The sequence below is a fragment of the Scomber scombrus genome, chromosome 9 (genome assembly GCF_963691925.1).
Source record: "Scomber scombrus chromosome 9, fScoSco1.1, whole genome shotgun sequence".
Classification (NCBI taxonomy): Eukaryota; Metazoa; Chordata; class Actinopteri; order Scombriformes; family Scombridae; genus Scomber; species Scomber scombrus.
The window spans coordinates 11877376-11894571 of record NC_084978.1 but is presented as its reverse complement, the minus strand read 5'-3'; the positions used below and the strand labels follow the sequence as shown (position 1 = coordinate 11894571).

The window sequence follows — 17196 nt, the reverse complement described above, 5'->3', positions numbered from 1 at the left end:
ACAATACCGGACCATACAGCTCACAGGGCAACTTTCACTCCCATAATTACGCATGGCTCTGCCTTTGCGCAAAAGCGCGACTGTAACAGCGTCTTGAAGAAACTGATGGGATTTTAAGATAATAAACGATAGCCAAAACAAGCTGAAAGAACGATTAAAGGATTTTTAAAAAAGGAGATTAATCAGCTTGTGCCAATAATGATCTCCACACGCTTAACGGGATATCCTCTTCTTGCCGTGTAATTGTACAGCTCAAGGTGTAGTTTCGACGTGTAATCTCAATTTATCATTTTTGCACAGAGATGGATCTGTGGGGAGTTTATCTGTTTCATCTCACAACTTTAGGTAAGTGACGACTTGTCTTTTTTAAATTAATTCAGCAAATATTGTAATTCTGTCTGTCTTTAGCTGGAGAGGAAATAATTCATCTTGTCCCGTTAAAGCTGTGATAAAAAAAAAGATCATATCATTAAGTAAAGGGGTTTGTCGTTTATTTCTTGAGCCTCTTACGGTTTGATTTTATGATTGTCGTTGACAACTGTCTGTCAATCACAGTGCTATATTTTGATTTTTAATTAGGAGAAACTTGTATTAATTTATTAGATACATTTCCTGTCACAGATCAGTTGGGTTGTATTGCGCTTTGGTGATGGGCTGTGTGAAGACGAGGCACACACGCTTAAATGAGTGTATGTGTGTGTCCGTGATACGTGTGTTTCTCCGTGTGCGCACATAAACACTGCACACATAATTTTTTCTGTATGTATCAGTGTGTGAATTACGCTTCTTGCTTCCAGCAATGACTCTCTGCAGTATACAACTGTGATGTTTTCATCATGCCAGGCTTATTATAGTTTTATAGTAGACTAATTAATATCCAGCATACCCCTACACCAAACAATATCAGTCACATTTACCTACTGTATGTCTTCAACGTTTTTTTTAGGAGACTTGCTTAATTGTCTAACTCCAAAAGTTAGCATCTCAAGCACTAGATCAGTCATTACAATGAGTGTCTCCAAGCTACCTGCTCTCCATGTAATTGAATGAAACTAGAATATTGATTTTTGTGGCAACAATCCACAGTGTTGATAGGAGAGCTGGTGTTATTGGCTCTCAGGGTCTCTTTGTCATTACCCATATGTGTCAATCTCAGTCCTGCTGCCACACTGCTAATATCATTATACTCAGTGATGACCATGACACCAGATATGACCATTCTCATTAGCACCAGCTTTTCCTTCTTAACAAAAGCAGGAATGTGCCTCTTTATTCATTATTAATATCATATTTGAAGGTTTACAATAGAGAAATGAAGGGACATGCCAGTGAGAAATGCTAAATGGAAAATAATACAGTTTGCTTTTCTGCTCTATAATGACCTTTGACAGTCACACATTTAATTGGCATGATTCAACTGCTAATTGATAACTAACAGCCATATGCGGCATATGGCTGTGAGATGTTTTCAGGCATATGTGAAAACATCTTCAGTGCAGATTTATGTTTAAATCTGAATATGTAAGTTTAAAAGTTTTTCTCTATTCCAGAGAAATTGCTGATATGTTGTTACTTTTGTGATAGAGGATTCTAGCCATCTGCCCAAATCAATTAACAAAGACAAAACTGCAAAAGGTCAGAAACTATGGGATGTTTGGATGACTCAACACGTTTATGAAGCATTCTGGGTAGTTTCTGTCACTTCCATGGCCTTCATGGACAGAAATCTGAGCTCACACATTATTCAGTTCTTCTAACCACCCTAGATACCTGCAAGCCAATGCAGAGGGGGCTTGAAATCACCACCAATGTCCAGAAAGAGCTCTTAAGGCAAACATCAGAGCAACATTTTCCAGCTGGGAATAGTGGCCATTAGAGATTTAACATTTTTTTATTATTTCTTGGGACGCTCTATAGGCTCTGCCCTCCACTGGACTCTGTGGGTAAAACATAAGTATTAGCCAACTGAAATTTGCGTAAATGTAGCTGGCCAATCAGGATGTGCCTGCCTGAAAATGGTGGAGTCTGCAGTATATAAGGCAGTGTCAGCGCTGTCCGCCATCCTTTTCTGTTCAGTAAATGGCAAGTTGTTCGCCAACCCGCGCAACATTCACTGTCCACTGTGGTTCTCCCTGACAATGCCAGACAAACCGCCACTAGGGGTGGATGCATTGGCACACATGACATGGGCAGAAAAGCTGCTTCATGCTTTTCTACCCCTGTGGCTTATTCCTCTACTTTTGGAGAGAGTGAGACAGGAACAATTGATGGTCATCCTGAAAGCTCCAGGCCGCCACTTTGCACTGTTGTATGCAAAGAGGACTCAAATGTTGGCAGCCCAGCATTGAATAATCTTTCAGTTTTGGGGAGCTCTCTCTAAAGAGGTGAGGGTGTGTTGTCCATTCTGGGCCAACATCTGCAGGCTTGGTTCCTGAGAAGGTCAGGCCGATGACATATTATAGGTGTATTTGACACTCTTAAAGTGTGTAAAGCAGCCATTTATACCTTACTTATGTGAAATGTTTCTTGCAGGGGTCAGGAGGCAACTAGGTGCAGCCTGGGCTGGCTGGGGCCCCCTACTTCTCCACTGAGGCAGCCTAGGCTATGAGAAATAGGTGGGCTGCGGCGACTAACCTTTAGCCAGTCAGGATCAGTGGGGCTGGTAACATCAGAACCAGCCCCACTGAGTGCTCCCACAAAGTCCAGTGGAGGGCGGCACTTGTGTAAGATAGAACAAAGGTTATGATATTGTAACCCTAGATCTATTTGCACAAGTGGAGCCCTCCACCTAAAGCTCCTGCTACTCCTACACTGCTTGCTGAAGAGGTTGTGGGATGGCGTATAGTGCTGACGCTGCTTTATATACTGTGGGCTCCACACATATTCATGTTGGCATGTCCTGATCGGCTGGCTACATACTAATTTCAGTGGGTGAATACATGTGTGTGGTTGGAGGAGAGTATTACCCACAGAGTCCAGTGGAGGGCTCCGCCTGTGTTTACAGAACCAATATTGTCACCTTTGTTTTTGTCTCTGTTGGGGGAAATCATGTTACAAGAGTGTAAAATGTCTGTGTGCTTACTTGTACTCAATATTTACTTGTTCAATTTTCTTTCTTTTTTTTTTGGTAAAAAATGCCAATATTGACTTCTTTTTTTGCAGATGCTCTCACCAAAATTATAGTATTGTGCAGATTGTGTATCATTACTCAATTTAATATCTCCAACTCTTGTCTTACATGAATTAAATTAATCAAAGTGATGAATATTTATTTATTCAAGGGAAAACAACAGCCGAAGTTATAAAAATCACACAAAGTCATGTTACATTTTTGTAAATGACTCAATAATTTTACAACACCCTTGCATTATTAAAGCTTGTTCATTGGGTAGCGGGTTCTCTGGTATGTTGGTGTGTCCTGATATGTGGACTTCAAGGAGAGATGATGTTCAGTCTAGGTCTGGAGGTCTTGAAGAAGACATACATCTACTGGAGAGTCAGCTTACATTCAGAGGGGTTGGGAGTTCAAACTGCATTACTGCTGCCTCCACTGTTATGAAAAATAAAATGGGTCCCAGGCAAGTACTTGACTGTCCAAGCTTTGATCTTATCTGCATGATAAATGTGCACCGGGGCTCACTTTGACAGATCCACAGGGAGGCCCAAAATTATATGGAATTAAGCACAATTGTGCAGTGCAAGGTTGTTGTTCTTTTTGGTTAGATAAAAATTCTTATGCAGTATTAACCTGAAATTGCAAAAGGTGCTCCTTCACAACCTTTTCATATCAAGGTACAAGTCCAAATTTTTGGGCAAGGTGATTGCATTTAAGATTAATAGGTCAAACTGAAAGCATATAAAATGAACTCCAGTGACACTCACACTGGTGATAACCTGGTGAAAACCACTATTGACAAGGATATGAAATATGAAAATTCATAATACTTATAATAATACCAAATATTCTTATTAAGTTCTGACATAGCCTTTTCACTTTTTTTCACTTTTTTTATTTTTAATTTTTAACTTTATACGATATACTATTTTTAACCTTGTTCCTCAATCAGAGCTGCAGCAGCATCCAGCTTCAAGCCTATGATCAAGCTATATTTTTTGATTTAATGGTTTTGACATTGTGGGATATGACCTGTGTCTTTAATGGAGACAGATAAGTACTGCCAAGCATGCTATTACCTAGCACATTGGCTGGCCTCTTGTAGGGGATTTGTCATGAATCTCATTTGAAGCAGCCCATCAGATGCTCATGCTTTCTTCACATGAGGCAGATGTGTAGGTCCTTCCAGTCCCAGTAAATTGGGGAGAAGAGACAGTGTTGGGCGTTTTATCTACAGTAAACGTTAATACCACTATAACACATAATCACATTGTATGACAGGATGATGGACATACATTTAATTAGTATTTGAACCTCCATACTCACTGTTGCTCAAGGTTAAATACACAGCACCTTATATACTTCTCTTTCTCATTATATACAGTAGTTGCAATTTTGGGCAAACTGATGTAGTTTTATGGCATTTTTAAATATCCATTTTGTCACCTTATGCAAAGTTAATTCAACAACTAATTTTCTCCAGTCATTTTGAAGTATTTATCATTGAGAGCAGCAAAATGTAGTTCCAGTGGAAGCGCAGATATTTAACTTGATTTATTTAGTTAGGAACGATCAGGGAAAAGACTGTGCAAATTGGTACTGGCTGTAGGGAAAAAGCAGCATTCAGTTGATACACATATTTTCCAATTAACTTTCAGCATGGCCTAGAGTGTGTTGTACTCATGGTTACCAGTTCAGCTAAAAACAAAAAAAGTGTTTATTGCTTATTGTGCACATTTCTGTCTGATTCTTATTTTGAAAATTAAACATTTTGGAGAATAAATTACTTAACCACACTAATTTGTTGACTAAATATTAGAAAGAAGCAGTTATTGAATTATAATTCAACAACTTGCCACAAACTTGTCTCCAATTAAAACAGCAACTCTTAAAACTGTTTTTTTTTTTTTTTTTTGCATTATAAACATTAAAAAGGCAGGTTTTATTGCAGCTGTTATCCTTATAGTAGATTACAACTTAAGTCACTGTACGACACAGGTTTGTCAGGTTTTTCCTGTGATTTAGATTTTTGCAATTAATTCAAGAAAATGCATCTAGAAATCAATCACTTTTCATAAACTTCAACTAAGCTCTTATAGTTATTTCCTTTTGTTCAGGGCCCTCTGAAATTGTTAGAGTAATGTACAGTATATGGGATAATGCTGTAGTTGTTATGGAAATCCATGTTGACAAAGCTGAGCAATGATGTTAAATCCAACTTGGGAGCCCAGTCACGGAGCCATGTCAGATAAGTAAGTTAATCAAGTCCAAGCATCAGTCTAAAAGTGGTTCAAGGGTGTTTCTCCTTTATATAATGTATTAAATTATTACAGCAAGGTAAAATACTATGGAATATGGCAGACATGGAAATTGCAGTCATGACTTAATGCATCCATCCTTAAGGCACCTTAAAGCTTTGCTGAACTTTTAAGATAACCGATTATTAGACCCAAAGGGTCACTGTTGCATCTTATGAGCCTTACAGTCTACAGGAAATAAAACAGTATAAAAGGATATGAGTTTTCCATCTAAACCCTATCAATATATTTCAGTAACTTACTCCCTCGCTGACAGAGCTGGGGGTTAAAAGCTTTACAGACAGAATGGCTGTTACACTTTTCCTGTGGGCTGCTTCTGTACTCCAGCCATTGTCAGAGCCCTTAAAATGCCTTTGTATTTAATTATTAAGGTTTTTGAAATCTGCTGTTGAGCTGGCACATTACCATTCATGTGATGTCAGTCAGTCTGATGCCTCTGACCTTTAATGGTGAAACTATTCAATTTCTCACTTAATCATCTGCCTTTAATATTAAACTGTAATAACATCACACAGTACATACAATGTTGAATTAAAGGTAAAGTCAGTGATTCTGGAAAGAGATCATTCAATACACTTTTTTTTCCAAATTCAGCGAATATCTTATGGTCCAGACGTTCTGTGTATGTCCTGTGTTAATACACATCTGTAAATGGGAAACATTTACTCTGAGCGAGCCGCTAACACTGTTCCAGCCAAGCAGCAGGGGGCATTCGTGTTCATTCAGAGACAGATGGAAGTCCTCAGAGCAGCTGTCTGTGAGGACATGAGTCTCCCGTCTCCAGCACCTGTTGAATGGTGAGGGAGGGCTGGCGAGCTGGAGAGAGCGAGGCCATGGCCAATTCACACAGAAAGTGTTTTCTCACTAAACAGATATGCTTCCATTTTATTACACATATCAATCCACACTGAATCCGTGACAGTCTCATGGAGACCCCCCACGTTTTTTTCTGTTGTGTTTAAGGAAGCATATTCCGAGCAGACAGCGGTTTAAAATCAAACAAATATCTTGTTTTGAACTTATTAACACTATCCATGAATCAATGAAAACAAACACTCTTTGTTTCTTTCTGAGGAGTCGACATGCAAACTATTTTGGTTAAGTAAATTTCTGCTGTCAGTCAGCTTGACGAAGGTCCAGTGTGGAAGGACTATTGTGCTCACATGATATTCTTTTTTTTCTGCCTGTGATTAAGTGTGAGAGGAAGAGAAGTGATTACACAGGTAACGCATCGCTCTGAATTCTGCCATTTTTTGTCCTTTGGTCATTCCCCTGGCCATGAATTTAAGAGTCGGAGCTTCGGAAAGAGCACAAATGCAGGGGTGTATTTGTTTGGGTGTTTAGTTCAAATATCAACCATCTTTCTCCAGAATGACTGACTCCACCTTTAAAGATCTGCCAACGGCTTGAAAAGATGAAAGGACAGAGGATGTCAGAGTCATTGTCGAAGCCTGCTGGGGGAGGGTTAAAGCCAAAGACGTACCATTGATTAGGCGTGATGAATGTGGGTGAGAAATAAATGAGTTTGAGTTTAAAACCCTAATCCATTATTGTAGTCGAGTGCCTCCAATTATATCACTGTTAACTCATTACTGAATGTGTTGACATTTTGAGATTTATGTGATTGAACGCATTCTGTTAGGAGAAAATGACCAGCAGCAAATAATGGGGAGATACAATATAAGACTCCTGTCTATTTTACATTTATATTCTTGTTTGAAGAGGCTTAGTGGCTTAGCTTGTAAATAAAAAAAAGGATAAACTCCAATTTGGAGTTACAATGGATGGTAGGAGCTGTAAATTCTGATTGTTTATCCACCCATTTTTTAAAATTTCACGTCAAATGCTTAATTTTAGCAGAGCTTTTTTTTTTAGTTAAGCAGAATCTAGCCCTTCAAGTTCTGCTGCTTAAGCTATTCTATGAGTTTTATTTATTTTCACAAAGCCTGTCTAATTTGTTTCAGTTTTTTCATTCATGAGAACATCTTTACACAGAAAATTCAAATGTTATGGTTTACTTAAAGCTGCTACAATCAATAAAAAAAAAAGAATCACTATATGGATATGAAGGGTCTTACTCAAAGTGACACATACACAGATAATCGTGATTCTTTCTGCAGTTCCCCTCAGTATTGCAAAGTATTTTGGTGTCTTTCAGCTCATTGTTTATGTTTTATAGCACTCAACTTTACTCTTTTGGTTCACTGCAGGATAGTTTACTGTGGTATGCACCAACAAAACACTACAGTGCCCCACAGTGCCAGATCAACATTTTCCTTCTATTTTGCCCCTTCTTCTAAACAAACACTGAAAGGTAGTGGCTGGTTTAGGACAAAGAGTTTACTCAGGTTATGTCAGGGTCACGCAAAAGCAACTCTGAAATGTTCTCTGGTACAAACACCCCACTGTGGTTAAAGTTAGAGAAACATACTTTTGTCATGGTTAGATGCTTTGTTTTTGAAGAAAACCTCAGTGATTGTAAATCAAATCAGATTTTATTATGTTTGATTTAAACCCTTTCTTCCAACTGCAGAGCAAGCAGTTAGTTTGTATTTGTCTACAGTTTGCATTTTTGGATGAAATGTTGTGGGTTTAGTGAAAGAAAGCACATTGCACACGGCTACGGAAAGATGATGCTATTCAGATCCTTGGAGATGTGTCAAGATTGACTCAGTGAAACGTGTGATGGACATGCTATGCTACATATTTAAAGTTAAAACGCAGTATCTGCTTTCACCCAACCCATTTTTTACTTTGGCTGTCACAACATCGCCCTCAATTATAATTTTTCTGGACCAATTTTAAGATCTCAGGTCTGACTCTTGGCTAAATGAGCATCACCTCCCAGTGTAAGCACCATTACACTGGGAGGTGATGCTCAAAAGTCTAACTGATTATAACTGTCACTGCAGTGTGAGAAAATAATACCAGTGGTCATTATCTAAACTCAAGTGACAGTGATATATTCACAGAGAGGGTTTCCTTTAATTTTCCGAACACATCATGATGCCATTGATTACCAAGCTTAGAGATAGAACGTGATATGATGATACAGTACTTGCATAAGGAGGGCTCTTGATCAGACAAAAATCTGCCAGTTGAGAAAGAGGCTCTGAAGTTTTTCATGGAGATTTCTGTAATAGAGATGGATTTCACAAAGAGGGATTGTGTTTGAGAACTTTATTTGGAATCACACGTGTGAATATGTCAAACAGTTGGATACTATGCACTACATACCCAATATATCATGGCTCAGCATACTTTTGAGTAAATAAAGAGTAGTATGTATCTTTTTGGACGTACTGATCTGTAATTATCATGTCACTTCCTGAGAGGCTCCCTGCCAGTTGAAGATGTGTAACCATGGTAACCTGTGCCAACCATAAAGTCTGAACTAATTTTAAAAATGTTTAACACCTAGCAAAGTGAAACCTTAAATTGAAGCATTACTGACATTACGCCAGAGCTACCTTAATCACTGTCCACCATTGTCTGTTATGTTGTTGTTATCATCATCACTACTGCATTGTATTGTGGGATATTCATGCTTGGATACTGTGATATTTTTCCCATACAGTATACACTCAATGTACTATTACTAAGGTTTTAACCTACTAAAAAAGTCTCACATCCTAAATACTACAATACTAAATAGCATGTCTGCATGGCATTTCGGACGCAGTCTCAGATTTTAGTAGTAGCCACACCTGCCACCGAATGTTATAGAGAGCACTCCCTGACCCTTAGAATATGCATATCTTGGCAGTTAATAGGTATAACAGTTGGCCCTTTGTTCATCACTTATCAGTGTTTCTTCTTGGAGGAGTTCTGCCTAGGCATCAATCTGCTGGGAACTGGAAGTTGAAGGTCGAATCACACAGCTTTGCTTCTGATATAATTTCCACACTCTCTCACACACCGGTTATACAAGTAAAAAAAAGTTTCACACACGTACATGATCATAAAACAGTATAATATGAAAGTATAACATGAGAGTATACATTTCCATTAGAGTTACAGACATACAGTGGCCTCTAAGGGCCAAACAGAGGCTCATTAACTCTGAGTCTGTCGGTGGTTATCCAGAGAAAAAACACTGTTCCAGACAAGTAGGCACAGCCCCAGTGTGACATGTTTTCAAATAGGAGGCTTAAGCTCCACTTTCTGTCTTCTTGTTGTATTTCTGGGACACTGCTAAATCTATTTGGCATGTCAGTTTCATGAAGATAGATGGAAGTGGATCTTGGAAGAATACATGTGACAAAGGTCCAAGGACATATTTTTCTGTCTCCCTCTTCCAGATAGCTGAGTGTGAAATTTATATTTTTATCGCACACAAAGGCTACAATATGGCCATTGAGTATGCGTAAGTAATTATCATTTTTTCGAAAAATACACTCAAACATGCAACTTTGGTGAGATTCAGAGAGAAATAATCCTCTTAAACCAGACGAGATTAAGATGTGGACTTCTTTTTGTGTAAATAACGGTGCTCTTTCTTCCTCCAATGACCTTCAGTCAGTTTTGAGCTTCTTTTTGATTATTTTGGTGAGTTTTGCATCTCCTCTCTGACTTGCTGGCATTAATAACCACAAAGAGTGCAGACAGGGAAGTGACTCTCTGATAAACCAGTCATCCATACCATGTTTTTTCCCTCCAAATAGAAATGACAGCTGCTGATATTCATCACCTTTACTGCTTCCAATTTTCCTGTGTTATTATACACTGGTCAGTTTTTGGAGTAGCTTTGTGCAGCAGTATATCCTTGGAGCACTAACTAACACATAGATAAAAAGTATTGCAAGAAAATAATAATAATATATATAATATAATTTCCCCTGCCTCACTTGACTTATTCTTTCCATTAACACTGACATAATATGCTGTCCCATAAGTTTTCAGATATGTCAGTTTCTTAAGTGATGTGAGCCAACAACTTTTTAAACTAACCACAAATCAAGAAGAATCAAGAAAAAGAGCTACAACAACGTTTCTTGAAAAATGATGGATGCAGGTGCCTTGTGTCATTGTGGTCCCAACACAGGTTTTATACCATGGAAGATGAACGAGCTCAGTAACTGAACTATTTGATATCTGTGGCTGTGCATATGTACTCTATGCTATATTACTGATATTATTTAATTAAAGTAAGAGTGGTCTCAAACTTTATAGTATTTAATTACGGTTTCATTGTTTGTTTACATGCACAGGCAAGTGAATTACACTGCAGTTCAGCCAGCAAATGGAATAGTTTCTTATCAGCATTCCCAGACTAGACCATATACCAGCTGAGCTATGGCACCAATCAGTTTTTCACTGAAATTAATTTGCATCTTTTATGCTTAGGAGGAGCTCTACAGTTAATCAAATCAGTGAAATCTGTTTGTGGCCTCATCGTAGCCACAATAAAAAGCAATGACTGGAAATGCTTGTTTGCATGAAATGAATTGAATTATTGTCTAAACCGAGAAATATGAAATACAGGAAATGGCAGAATGGCACTAAGCTCACTGTCTGGCAGCTGTTCATGGACCCTCACAGGTTATGTATCCTTACTCTAAAGCAGGTCTCTTGTAGAGTCACAACGATGCAGTCTGCCAGGACGAAAAATGTTGGATCTTATTTAATCAGATAGACTTTATTATCAGAATCAAAGTCTGCGTCCCAAAACAAGTTATACGGTTTATTTTTTGCCTAATAGGCCCCTCTAGTCAAATTTTAAGACACATAAAAATGACCTGCTTAGAATAATAAATTGTTTGATATTACCAAATTATCTGTTGAAAATTCTTAAAATGGTATCTCAGCTGTCTCCCTCATTGAAAAAAAAAAATCCAGAATCTATGAATATGCAAATATTGTTCATTTCAAAAGATTAACTGTTGATACAAGATGTCTCCTACTTCATTGAAAAGTCCTTTGTCAGTGTGTGTGTGCACTGGAGGCTTCAGGTTTCCACATCACAGCCGTGTCGGTTGGCTCCAAACAAGTTGTAATGTCACAAATCATTCTCGAATTTAAGGTGACACACTTGACTGTTGGATATGAAAACAGTCTAGTGTCAAACTGCACATACATCATTCTGTACAGGGAGGCTCGAACATCTGAACTGAAGGAACAAGAAGAAAAACACATTTTTGAGTGGAGGGGTTTTTTAAATCAATCTCAAACCTGCAGTGTAGCTAAGATTCTCATCAGTTTTCAGACAATAAACCAAAAAACATCTGTATACCAAAAATGCCAGATGTATCAAAGTAATTTATGAATGCTTGAATCACAAAAACAGTGGAAGAAATCTGCCAGTCTGTGCTGTGATTTAGATTTGTGTACAGTCATCCCCAAGAGCTTTGTTTGAAATGAATATCTGAGCAATGTTGTGGCTGCATAAAGTGATACACAACGGAAATATGGCAAAACATTTTAAATTTTATCAGTATTTCTTTTATCCATTGTCCTCATATGTGGTGGGTTTGAATCTTTGCTCTGGCCAGTTCTGTGTTATATTAGCATGTTGTTACACTCCTTCTGTTTCCTACCACAATCCAAAAATCTACAGGACAAGTGAACTGGAGACAAAATTTCCCCTTGGGTGGAAAATGTTTGCCTGCACTATATGTATCTGCCATGTGATAACTGGCAAACCACCCAGTTTTTCTCTGCTTTTTGCTCATGCATGTAAAAATCTGCCAACAACTGTCCACGACCCAACCTAGAAACAGTTGGGTATAAAGGATGAAAATGTTGTCCCAATGGAGAATGCATCAGTATATTGACTTGAAAAGAAGACCAATTCTAAGGCCTTTAGTAGAAGTTTTAAGTGAAGCAGTTCACAGATGAGCACCTAAAATATGAAGTGTTCACTCACTCTGAAATTGTTTAAATATGTCTTTCCATGTAAGACTTATGTGGCATCAAAGCACAAGTGGTCGTAAAGGTTTATGCAGAAATAAACCTTAAACACCATGGTATGTGGGTTTGTTTGCTTTATCCTTCATTTCCTCTTCCATACTTATGTCAAAAAACAATTAGTCATTCAATCAATTTTTCGCCAGAAAATTAATTCCACTAGTTTGTTACACAATCAAACGTTTCAGTCATTAATCAAACAAAAATGCCAAACATCCGCAGGTTCTAGATTCTAAATTGTGAGGATTTGATCATCCTGAATAAATATGACTATTGGTCCGACAAAATAAGTAACATCAAGACATCACTCTGTGTTCTGGGAAACCACAATGGGCATTTTCCACTGTTGTCTGACATTTATAGACAAAACTATTAACTTAGAAAAATAACCAGCACCTTAATCTATAGTTTTCAAAGTAAACATTTTTTAATCAAAATGAATTGTGGCCTGGTGCAAAATGCTTACTATAATGTCCTACCATCGGCACCAACGTTGCTATACCTATCAAGTCACCAATGTTTAGTGAGACAATGATGATAAAAATATTGTTTATACAGTCACTGAGTATGTGAGAGTTACTCAGTGAACTTGGCTTTTAAACTTTCAAACAAGAAAATAAATCTCTTTTGATTGACTGTCGACTGGAAAGTCTACTCTTGCAAGCAGCTTATTTATCTGATAATTGAAAAGGACTCTGCAAAGTCCTTACAAATCTGTATGGAGATTTGGTCTGGAAATACATTTCCATGTTGTGAACATTTTGTTCAACCAAAAACCCTCCTGGGGTGATTAAGTCAACTCATCGCCTACTGTATAACCTTGTAATGAGGAGATGATAGAGGGTGGATTGAGTGCTGCTTGATTCCTCCAGTGTTCCAGGAAAGGAAACCATTACCGAAGCAACAGACAGGAACCGGCTGGAGGGCACCTGTCTGTGTGAGCTGCAGTGGATTTACAACATCTGCTCCATGCAGGAGAGTATGCCACCTCCGTTCACCGCTACTTGAATAATTATTTCAGACACAGCGAAAGACGTAGCCAATAAATTGCAAATTGTGTGCACAGAAGATCAATGATACTTGTATCTCAGGAAGATAGTGTTATTAAATCTTTGTTCAGCTCTCAGGATTATTTGGTTTTTTTCATTTAGTAACTTCTTATGTGCACATGAATGATTTTGTGAGAATGAGATTGGCTTCCTCTGCTACATGTTTATATGTGACTGGAAACCTAAGTGAGCATGTTCTACATTCATAACTTTCTTTGACACTGCAGTACTTCACATGTCTCATTAATGACCAGTGTGTGACGAGACTTTGGCCTCGTTTGTGGAGGCCTTTGACTCTGTCACCACCCTGTAGATCCAAATCCCTTCCCTCTCTCTATGCCTTGTTAGGCACTAATTAATTGGATCAAGAGAATGCCACTAAGCATTTGACAGCTCGATGTGAGTGATAACTGTGGAAACCAGAGCCGCATTCCCATGGATACGCCCCTGGAGAAGAATCACTCTATATCAGGTCCTTTGACTCTCTGCCACATACATCCAGGGGGATTCAACAGTGCTGCTGGGGGATTCAACAGCAGGAAGACCCTGCTTTGAAGGATACAGTGGGCTTTATTTTCAGTGGTACTATGTCATGACAAATATAGAAAACACAAGATTAAAGTTATCTTCATCACGGTTAGTTTAATATAATTAAGACTGCAACTAACAGCTCTGAGTAGAATAACTCAAATCATGAACAGTAAGTGTTTATATTTGAATCAGAATACAAATATAAGAATATATTATACTTATTTATTATTATTATTATTACACACATATACACAAACTGCATTCGTTTATTTTATTTATTTGTTGTTAAAACACTCATTAGAGCTGATGAAGTGAGGATGTGATCCATTATTAACATAGCAACATTAATCATTGTATATATGTATATATTTATTTTTCATATTTCATTTACTTGTAATAATATAATACAAATGGTATTTGACAATAACTATCACTATGTTGTCAAAAATATTTAAAATTTGCTGTCAAATTTAAGGCACAAAGCTATTTTTATTAAGACGTAATCTATAATGAAGGGAGGCTTTGTTGACTTCCTGTGATGCAGGATCAATGAGCCATGTTGTAGAAGGCCTATACATGCTGTTTTATGGCTTAACAAGCCAGGGGTAGAAATATATGCGGCTCACCCGTTGGGAAAGATTTGATATTATTAAGGTTCTGGGGCTGTTATCGCATGCTCGGAGGTTCCTTTGGGGAGATGACCTGCTCATTAATGGTGCAAAAAATGGCAAGTAGAAGGTAGAGAAGCTGATAAGTCTCAGCTCTAGGTGTTCTGTAGTATTGTTATTGCTTCTGAGAAGTTGATCCATTGCCCCACAGTTCTTATGGTCTGCATCAGAATGAGACACAGCTTGATATCTCTTACAGCATCACACGTTCGGCCTACGGTAAGAGGAAGGGTGCTTTTGAGTCAGGTTGTGAAGGAGGAAGGGGGAGTTCGTGGAGGTTGGGGGGGTCTTCATGGCAGGTTTGTGAAACAAGCGGCTGCCTGAGATTACTTGCCTCAGTTCTTTTACCCTTCAGACCTGGGAGGAACACCTGCTTGGGGTTAGCGAGACAACATATGGTTATGTTGTGCAAAACAAAAGGTCATGTAAAAGCTGATGTTGCAAGGCCACAAGACGTTTTAAGCATAGCCTGAAAAAACAGAGGTTATTTCAGGATTAATATCCTGCCCTGAGTATCCTTGGAATGATGTTCTAGAGATTATGCAAACGATTATGAGGGACAAGAGAGCGGATCATAACTTATTGATTTAATTGCAGTCAGAAGCATAGCTAAAGTGCATGTGCAAGTCTCTTGATAAAAGTAATTTGAATTATTTTATAGTATTGCATGTAATGAATTAATAATAAAGCAACCATTTTGGGAATTTACACCACAAAGGGCAGCTTGACATGTTCACGTGTAAATATTGTACAGTTAAATTTAGAAAAACACATAATTGCAAATCTTTGGTCATACATTTGGTTTTTCCAGTCACATTGTCACCATTTTCAGTTCAACTTAAACCTTACTTTACTGGACACTTCACTCTTTTCTAGCCTTCTGTGTTTTTTAACATTTTTATTAACCATGTAAATCACATTAATCTGCCAACATTAATTTTTGATCAGTTTAACACACCAGGCATCCTTGAACAGTCTGTTGGGAAGAGACACACGTTGAATTCAGTATGAGGTAGCCTTGGCAGTCTTGGTACTCAGGGACAAAGGAAAGTAAGGAAACAGATCTGTGTGATTATCATACAAATCATCATCTATCATAATGTAGCGCACAGTAAAATTATACAGTGCAACCGGCCATTGGTGAATGATTCCACACGCTGTACCCAGGTACAGTGACTAAAATGTGTAATAACAAACAATAATAATAATTTTCTATCCATATGCACACAGACATACACACACACACTCTCTCTCTCTCTCCTTCTGCCGTTATTTCTCTCACTTTAAAATTGTTTGTTATATGATGTTAAAACTGGTATTACTAAATCAACTTCAATCTCTGATAGAAAAGCCAGTTCACCAAATTGGAGCAGCGTGAGACCCGCTCCGAACCCGGGTTGTGCTGCTCAGTTTAAATGCATTGACACATTTGATCCGTGTCACTGTTTGGCCCTCAGGGGGGTATAAGAGCGGCAGAATATCATATTATATTGGTCAGGATTTGTGTGATATGGCACTAACGAGGAGATAGTTGTTATGAAAGGCCTACCTCTACTTCCACTTAGAGGATGACTGCTCAGACTCAGCCTTATTTCAAAAGTGACGTCAGCATCATTTTTTTCACTTCCTGTACTTCACAAGCCAGCTCTTTTCTCTAAAGCAAATTTTTAACACTTTAGTGACTTTTATGAGACACTGTACATTGTGTTATGTTGAAATATACTTTTGTCGGGGACTCTGTTCGGCCGCCTGTGTGTTATGGCAAACTACAAATACAGGATCTACAGTGAAGGAAGGCCATTATGAGGGTGAAAACCTGCAAAACAAAAAAATAAATGAAAGCAACTTGAATGATGCTTGAATTGCAGGATCCATCATGTATTTATTATATCTGTTTTGTTGTAATTTTGTCATCCTAGAAAAACTTGTTATTCTGTCTCTGTACATTTTTAGATTTTTAAAATTATTATTACTTACTTATAGAGGCACAACACACATGGTTAATGGAACCACTTATTCAATTACACTTTGGCTTCAGACATGTCAGCCCTGCAAGCTATAATCCAGGCAGCCTGTTTGACTGAGTAACTATGAATTTCAGAAATGAAATTAATTAGGACATTGTTATGGTTTATTGCCAGTGGAAGAAAAATTGAATTGACTGAAAGAAGAAAACTGTAATCATTTCATGCACAGTATTGCTTTTGTTCTACAAACTGTGACAGAAATGTCTAATGCGTTTTTTGTTAGAATAATGGATAGCTGTTTCAGAAAGACACAGTGTTTCTGTTTACAATGAGCAGTGAGCAAAGGATGAAGCTGTAGACGTTAATGTCACAATGCCTGCCAAAATATTGGAGTAGAAACTACTATATATATATATGTATGTATATATATATATATATATGTATATATATATATACGTTTTTCATTATTTTTTTATATATATATATATATATATAAATAATAATAATAAAAAAAAAATAATAATAATTATAATTATTTATTTTATATATATATAAAATAAATAATGAAAAACGTCAGTTCATATTAAAAATAAGGGAAGAACAGGACTGGTCACATAAGAAAACAAAAGAGAAAATCACTCA

General features: G+C 37.6%; 1 protein-coding gene across 1 annotated transcript in view; it reads left to right on the top strand.

The window, feature by feature from the left end:
- Positions 1-275: 275 nt before the first annotated feature.
- gfra4b (GDNF family receptor alpha 4b) overlaps positions 276-17196 on the top strand; it is a 40262-nt gene continuing 23341 nt past the window's right edge. The window contains exon 1 of the mRNA XM_062425866.1: positions 276-345. Coding sequence (XP_062281850.1) covers positions 303-345 — 43 coding nt within the window. The 5' untranslated portion in view covers positions 276-302. The remainder of the gene's footprint in view (positions 346-17196) is intronic.